This window comes from Eucyclogobius newberryi, unplaced genomic scaffold, assembly GCF_026437365.1.
Source record: "Eucyclogobius newberryi isolate DKJ021-1_F unplaced genomic scaffold, fEucNew1.0.hap1 SCAF_4, whole genome shotgun sequence".
Taxonomy (NCBI): Eukaryota; Metazoa; Chordata; class Actinopteri; order Gobiiformes; family Gobiidae; genus Eucyclogobius; species Eucyclogobius newberryi.
The window spans coordinates 40,610,994-40,619,754 of NW_027316056.1; the positions used below are offsets into that span (position 1 = coordinate 40,610,994).

The 8,761-nt window shown below is 46.8% G+C and overlaps 1 protein-coding gene across 1 annotated transcript in view; it reads left to right on the plus strand.

Annotated features, from left to right (window-relative positions):
• The first annotated feature begins 874 nt into the window (after positions 1–874).
• The window catches only part of psen2 (presenilin 2), a 14,051-nt gene continuing 6,164 nt past the window's right edge, over positions 875–8,761 (plus strand). Inside the window, exons 1-3 of the mRNA XM_072462993.1 lie at positions 875–939; positions 1,934–2,022; positions 3,101–3,235. Of these exons, the coding sequence (XP_072319094.1) occupies positions 1,972–2,022; positions 3,101–3,235 (186 nt within the window). The 5' untranslated portion in view covers positions 875–939; positions 1,934–1,971. The remainder of the gene's footprint in view (positions 940–1,933; positions 2,023–3,100; positions 3,236–8,761) is intronic.

Consider the following 8,761-nt stretch of genomic DNA (forward strand, 5'->3'; position numbering starts at 1 on the left):
TTGCCGATACAGAATTAAACTAATACTAGACTCGTAACAACCAGGTCTGAACCAAGACCAGCCTGAAACGAGACGGGCCTAAAGCCGAGTTAAACCGGGACTAAACCAGATCTAAATTAGTGCTAACACAGAATTAAACCAATAAAAACAATAATATTTGGAAGCTTGGTCAGGATATTTTCTGTCCAAATAACAGCTTTTAATAAGAGTGTTATTAAGATTATAAGAGTTATTTAAAAGTTATTATCTGTTATACTTCTGTACCTTATCTGTGTTGCAGCGCTGGGATTTCCCCCGTTGAGGGACAATTATCACGGGACAGTTATCTTATCACTTGGAGGGCCTGATTTGGCCCCCGTGCCTGATGTTGAATTGCCCTGGTGTACAAGTTTATTAAATCATTTCTTCTCAGACCTGCACAGTAGTTTTTTGTTTTTGATTTCTAATATTTGATGAACGTAGATCCTTCCCCTGCGTTGGGGCCTTCTGTCCTCACGTACACACATCGTTTTTAAAGGACTTTAAGCTTTGTAAAATAATTAAGTGTAATTGAAAAAGTGTAATAAAAAGTGTAATTAACTGCATGATTTGAACGTATGGCTATTTTTGTACGGCTATATGTAAATTCAACTGTAAATGTTGTGTACATATTAAGCCTATTTTCATTTAAATTGTTTTTCTTTTTGACTCATACATGTTATTTCATCACTATTGTTGTTTTATGTTCGGGACAACGGCATTAAACACATTTTCCTGATCGTTCGGCTCGACCGGTGACGTCACGGCGCCCCCTCTTGGCTCACGTGGCTCTCTCGGTCACGTGGGGGCGTGGTCAGCTGACTCGCACTTCCGCGTTTGCTCCGCGTCTGTTGTTTACGTCCGCGGCGCTTCTTCTGCTCGCGGCTCGTCGCACTTTTTCCCGGGGCTTTTTGGACTCAGGTACCGGCCGCTTCTCACCGCGTTCCCGGGACGTCTGCGCCGCGCGGGACCCGGGGTTTTATCACGTCACGTTCGTCCCCAAACACTCTGAAACCACCGCCGCGGCCGTCGTTAAAACTACGGAACAACTTCTGAATCGCGGCTTTTTGCGTCGCGCGTGAACGATCTGGACTTAAAGCTGCGTTCACACCGCGCCGCAGAAGTCCGACGCGTGTGCAGTCGAGTCGAACGCGGACGGGGGAAAACCGGTAAATGGCACAAACCGCGGTCTCGGAGCACCGTGTTTAAGTCGGTTAAACGCGTTAAAACGGATTTTGCAAACGCGTTTTTAAGACGGTCACGTGTAAAGTTCTCGGTTCATCTCGAGGGACTTTTCCCGAGGCGCGGCTCAGAAAAGACTCTTGTTATGACGGAATAATCGGGACGTATCACGTTCCCGCGCTCAAGTTTACGCCCGTCTCACTTTTCACGAAGCTGACACGGATTAGAGCCGTGACTCACAGTTATGTCTGAAGTTTGAAGAGTTTTTATTCGCGCAGCAGGTTTATGGCGTTAAAGTTTGTCATTTATTCATCCATTTATGTCTGAATTGCGAGGATAAACCCGGCGTTTCTGCTTTAGTTTGCGGTTGAAACCAGAACTGAAACGGAAGCGGTCACAAAGCCGAGTTATTTTAATCTTCGACGTTTAATTGACCGAATTTAGCTCTAACTCCCGGATGTTTAGCGCAGACGACACGACGGAGAAAGTGGACGGTAAAGACGCGACGGCTGCTGACCGTCGACATGAGACGATAGGGCCTAAGACGGAGCCCTGAGGAACTCCTTTACACGTAGATAAAAAGAAGCCCAGACGGAGAGTTGTAGACTTTTGTTTAAAACTGTGAAATGGTCCGGATCCCGGGAGCCGCAATGCCCCGCCCCGTAATGCCCCGCCCTTTTGCGTCAGGTGCGTGCGGTCACTCCCGGGTCAAACGCTCGTTGTGTTCTTCCAGGGTCAGACGGAGGAGAAGCGCCGCTCGCAGCTCGGTGCATGGCAGAGGCAGAAGCGGTCAGACCAGATCAGGATCCGCTCATAGCTCTGGTAAATGCACTGGTCAGCAGGTCCGGACGGTCACACAGAACGGTCAGCAGGTCCGGACGGTCACTCAGGACGGTCAGCAGGTCCGGACGGTCACTCAGGACGGTCAGGACGGTCACACAGAACGGTCAGCAGGTCCGGACGGTCACACAGGACGGTCACACAGAACGGTCAGGACGGTCACACAGGACGGTCAGCAGGTCCGGACGGTCACACAGAACGGTCAGGACGGTCACACAGGACGGTCACACAGAACGGTCAGCAGGTCCGGACGGTCACACAGAACGGTCAGCAGGTCCGGACGGTCACACAGAACGGTCAGCAGGTCCGGACGGTCACTCAGGACGGTCACACAGGACGGTCAGCAGGTCCGGACGGTCACACAGAACGGTCAGCAGGTCCGGACGGTCACTCAGGACGGTCAGGACGGTCACACAGAACGGTCAGCAGGTCCGGACGGTCACACAGAACGGTCAGCAGGTCCGGACGGTCACTCAGGACGGTCACACAGAACGGTCAGGACGGTCACACAGGACGGTCAGCAGGTCCGGACGGTCACACAGAACGGTCCGGACGGTCACACAGGACGGTCACACAGAACGGTCAGGACGGTCACACAGGACGGTCACACAGAACGGTCAGCAGGTCCGGACGGTCACTCAGGACGGTCAGCAGGTCCGGACGGTCACTCAGGACGGTCACACAGAACGGTCAGGACGGTCACACAGGACGGTCAGCAGGTCCGGACGGTCACACAGAACGGTCAGCAGGTCCGGACGGTCACACAGGACGGTCAGCAGGTCCGGACGGTCACACAGAACGGTCAGCAGGTCCGGACGGTCACTCAGGACGGTCACACAGAACGGTCAGGACGGTCACACAGGACGGTCAGCAGGTCCGGACGGTCACACAGGACGGTCACACAGGACGGTCACACAGGACGGTCACACAGAACGGTCAGCAGGTCCGGACAGTCACACAGAACCAGCGTTTGGGTCATTGTGGGTCGTTCTGTCACATGATCTGGATCCTCAACATTTATTGTTCCTGGTTGTGTTGAACTCATTTGATCCGTTTCCAGGAGACGATGAACGTGTCGGACAGTGAGGACGACTGTTACAACGAGAGAACGGCTTTGGTCCCCGCGGAGAACCCCACGCTCCCGCCGTACAGCCCCGACCCGGACAAGCGCCATGAGACCCCAAACAGACACAGGGTAAGAGTGTTTACAAGGACAATAAGACCCCAAACAGACACAGGGTAAGAGTGTTTACAAGGACAATAAGACCCCAAACAGACACAGGGTAAGAGTGTTTACAAGGACAATAAGACCCCAAACAGACACAGGGTAAGAGTGTTTACAAGGACAATAAGACCCCAAACAGACACAGGGTAAGAGTGTTTACAAGGACAATAAGACCCCAAACAGACACAGGGTAAGAGTGTTTACAAGGACAATAAGACCCCAAACAGACACAGGGTAAGAGTGTTTACAAGGACAATAAGACCCCAAACAGACACAGGGTAAGAGTGTTTACAAGGACAATAAGACCCCAAACAGACACAGGGTAAGAGTGTTTACAAGGACAATAAGACCCCAAACAGACACAGGGTAAGAGTGTTTACAAGGACAATAAGACCCCAAACAGACACAGGGTAAGAGTGTTTACAAGGACAATAAGACCCCAAACAGACACAGGGTAAGAGTGTTTACAAGGACAATAAGACCCCAAACAGACACAGGGTAAGAGTGTTTACAAGGACAATAAGACCCCAAACAGACACAGGGTAACAGTGTTTACAAGGACAATAAGACCCCAAACAGACACAGGGTAAGAGTGTTTACAAGGACAATAAGACCCCAAACAGACACAGGGTAACAGTGTTTACAAGGACAATAAGACCCCAAACAGACACAGGGTAACAGTGTTTACAAGGACAATAAGACCCCAAACAGACACAGGGTAACAGTGTTTACAAGGACAATAAGACCCCAAACAGACACAGGGTAACAGTGTTTACAAGGACAATAAGACCCCAAACAGACACAGGGTAAGAGTGTTTACAAGGACAATAAGACCCCAAACAGACACAGGGTAACAGTGTTTACAAGGACAATAAGACCCCAAACAGACACAGGGTAACAGTGTTTACAAGGACAATAAGACCCCAAACAGACACAGGGTAAGAGTGTTTACAAGGACAATAAGACCCCAAACAGACACAGGGTAACAGTGTTTACAAGGACAATAAGACCCCAAACAGACACAGGGTAACAGTGTTTACAAGGACAATAAGACCCCAAACAGACACAGGGTAACAGTGTTTACAAGGACAATAAGACCCCAAACAGACACAGGGTAAGAGTGTTTACAAGGACAATAAGACCCCAAACAGACACAGGGTAAGAGTGTTTACAAGGACAATAAGACCCCAAACAGACACAGGGTAACAGTGTTTACAAGGACAATAAGACCCCAAACAGACACAGGGTAAGAGTGTTTACAAGGACAATAAGACCCCAAACAGACACAGGGTAACAGTGTTTACAAGGACAATAAGACCCCAAACAGACACAGGGTAACAGTGTTTACAAGGACAATAAGACCCCAAACAGACACAGGGTAAGAGTGTTTACAAGGACAATAAGACCCCAAACAGACACAGGGTAAGAGTGTTTACAAGGACAATAAGACCCCAAACAGACACAGGGTAAGAGTGTTTACAAGGACAATAAGACCCCAAACAGACACAGGGTAAGAGTGTTTACAAGGACAATAAGACCCCAAACAGACACAGGGTAACAGTGTTTACAAGGACAATAAGACCCCAAACAGACACAGGGTAAGAGTGTTTACAAGGACAATAAGACCCCAAACAGACACAGGGTAACAGTGTTTACAAGGACAATAAGACCCCAAACAGACACAGGGTAACAGTGTTTACAAGGACAATAAGACCCCAAACAGACACAGGGTAACAGTGTTTACAAGGACAATAAGACCCCAAACAGACACAGGGTAACAGTGTTTACAAGGACAATAAGACCCCAAACAGACACAGGGTAAGAGTGTTTACAAGGACAATAAGACCCCAAACAGACACAGGGTAACAGTGTTTACAAGGACAATAAGACCCCAAACAGACACAGGGTAACAGTGTTTACAAGGACAATAAGACCCCAAACAGACACAGGGTAAGAGTGTTTACAAGGACAATAAGACCCCAAACAGACACAGGGTAACAGTGTTTACAAGGACAATAAGACCCCAAACAGACACAGGGTAACAGTGTTTACAAGGACAATAAGACCCCAAACAGACACAGGGTAACAGTGTTTACAAGGACAATAAGACCCCAAACAGACACAGGGTAACAGTAGAGATGCACCGATTGCAAAATTCTTGGCCGATACCGATTCCCGGTTTTTAAGGAGGTCTGACCGGCCAAAATACCGTTTTTTCCGAAACCGATTTTCTATCTCGCCACTGATTTTCCCACAAACTACCCAGAATTATATATATGAAAATATGTATACAGGACACATGTTTTATAATGTAACATGTCATTTATTTTGTGGAAAATAAATAACTATATATAAAAATAGGCCGAAACTGCCATGTTATTTTGTGCCGCGGCTCCTGAAACTGCTGCACTATTTTCAGGGCCGGCCCAGCCTATAAGCGAACTAAGCAGCCGCGTAGGGCCCCGAGGTGTTAATAGGGCCCCCAATCTGGCAACCCGTTTTATGCGAAGTGCAAGCGCAGCGTGCGCCACTAGTGTAGTAGCGCTGCTGATGCGGCAGCGCACACAGTGGTAACATATAACGCACAAACCGCATTTATTTGTAATGACAATCTGGCAACCAAGACACCAAACCTGCGCTGATTGGTCAACTTCATTGTGCGCGAGGAGCTCAAGAGCAAAACATAAACACAACACAACGTGGTCCTCATGTCCAGAAGAATATATCCCCCCGATGCCGAAAAACAAAAGAAGAAACTTCTTGACGACGTAAAGAAACTGCAAACTCAACAACACTCTCCAGGTATTGAACTTATCTTACAAAGAGACGGTTAATGCTGCTGTTTGAAACAACACGATTCTGTCACGTTAGTTCGCTCAGGCTGGAGGCGAGGAGAGCTCTGAGAGCTCTGCCCCGAGCACAATATGTGTCTGAATGAAAGATAATAAGCTTCACATTGACACCAGCCCCGTAGTGTTAGCTGCAGGTGAGGCCGGTGAGGGGCTCTTAGTGCCCCGGGTCACTAAGAGGCGGAGATCCGGTCCGGACGAGCGCCGTCTCGTCCAGAACCTCTGATGTGAGACTTTGGAGTGAACAGTGTGCGGCCCCTGTCCCGGGCCCCTGAGCAGGGCCCCTGTGCAGCCTCAGTCAGAGATGAGCGGGTTTGAGTTTGCGTCCCTCTCTCTCACATCACCATGTGTGAGATCAATCGTGACTCGTGATGTCTGTTTTACTTTGACTTCTTAAAGTGCAATAAGAGGAACGTAAAGGTTTATGCACGTAAGGTCCTTCAGCCAATCACATCGCAGCAGTGTTTCATGCAGGAGTCCAGTGTGTGATGTTCTGATCAGAACAAACATTTATATTGTAATTCACTTTTAATAGAGCAATAAAACATTTCAATTTATTTAAAAAGCATCATTAGACTATTTGTTATAAATTATAATAAATTGATAGTGAAAAATAACCAGACATATTATGATTACGTCTGTTATAGAATAATACTATATATTTTTTATATAAAAGTGGCAAAGTTGCAGAAACGCAGTCTCTTCACTATAGTGAGGTTTGGACCTTCACTTCTCGTTCTGTTCATTCTCTGGGAATAACATGTTTGCACCGTTTTATCAGTGTTAATTGTTAATCAATGCTTATGCCATTTGTTTAATTTAATATAACTTGTTTTGTCACTTTGGCAAGAAGGAACAGTTGGGAGCTGTAAAAGATAAATTAGTAAGGATAACTATTACTTTTACATTTTCAGTTAAAATGAATCAATTTGTCCATAATTATTTTTCATAGCCAATATTGTATTGAGTAATTAAGTACACTAATGTATTAATAACTGGCTTTAGTCATTTTCTCCTGGCGCAGTTTCATCACATCATCATTTTATAGCATTACAACCTCAACATTTTACTCTTACTTTAGCCGGCTGGACCACATTAAAATGCAGCAGAAGACCCAAAAAGGTCTGAAAATCTCTGGCCCCCAGACCCCCCTGTTCATTCATTTAAACTGCTAATGTGGCTGTGGAACCTTAACGCCCACAAATACGCCCAAAAACATATGTGGGAGGTGTGTTATTTGTACAAGGAGTAGAGGTGATGTCAGCGGAATACCAAGTTGCATTGTGGGATTTAAGTTATCAATATTTGAGCTTGTGAGGCGTTGAGAATAAACTAACTGGCAAACGGATGCTCTGGAGTTTTGGTGAACTTTGTTTGCGTTGAAGAAAGTTCCCATATGTGAATTGTTTACTGACGATGGCAATAAAACTGATTCTGATGACGTGGTGAGGGGCCCCCAAAAATGTTTTCGCTTAGGGCCCCCTGAAGGCTTGGGCCGGCCCTGACTATTTTAGTGCCGTTTTAGACCTTGCCAGGTTAAGGTTAAGGTTAGGGTTAGGGTTAAGGTTAGGGTTAAGGTTAAGGTTAGGGTTAAGGTTAGGGTTAAGGTTAGGGTTAAGGTTAGGGTTAAGGTTAGGGTTAAGGTTAAGGTTAGGGTTAAGGTTAGGGTTAAGGTTAAGGTTAGGGTTAAGGTTAGAGTTACGGTTAAGGTTAAGGTTAGGGTTAAGGTTAATGTTAGGGTTAAGGTTGGGGTTAAGGTTAGGGTTAAGGTTAAGGTTAAGGTTAAGGTTAGGGTTAAGGTTAGGGTTAAGGTTAGGGTTAGGGTTAAGGTTAGGGTTAAGGTTAAGGTTAAGGTTAGGGTTAAGGTTAGGGTTAAGGTTAGGGTTAAGGTTAAGGTTAGGGTTAAGGTTAGAGTTACGGTTAGGGTTAAGGTTAGGGTTAAGGTTAGGGTTAAGGTTAAGATTAAGGTTAAGGTTAAGGTTAAGATTAAGGTTAAGGTTAAGGTTAAGGTTAGGGGTAGGGTTAGGGTTAGGGTTAGGGTTAGGGTTAGGGTTAGGGTTAGGGTTAGGGGTAGGGTTAGGGTTAGGGTTAAGGTTAAGGTTAAGGTTAGGGTTAGGGTTAAGGTTAAGGTTAAGGTTAGGGTTAAGGTTAGGGTTAAGGTTAGGGTTAAGGTTAGAGTTAAGGTTAGGGTTAAGGTTAGGGTTGGGGTTAGCCATGAGGCGGGTTAGGGTTAGAGTTAGGGTTAGCCATGAGGCTATATGTCAGTGCCGCGGCTCCTGAAACTGCTGGGCCATTTGCAGCCACGGCCACAAAAATAATATATATCAACAGAACAGGAACAAAAAGCAGCATCATCTCTGATTGGCTGCTGCGCCGCAGAAAAGTTGAACAAATCTGAACTTTTCTGCGGCGAACAATTTTAACGCCTTGAAGCTTATACGCCCGTCAAAGCGTCTAGCGGCAAAACACTCGCTCCGCGCCGCGCTCCACGCCGACAAAGCAGAAATCGCGGCGCGGAAAACGCAGGAGGTGTTCGACGCACGTTTACATTGACTTGAATGTAAACTGGACGCTTTGGCCGCCGCGGTCTGGATGAGTCTTGCTAGTTTTTAGCTGTTTTGCTCTGGGCGCGTTGAGCTGCTGCGCA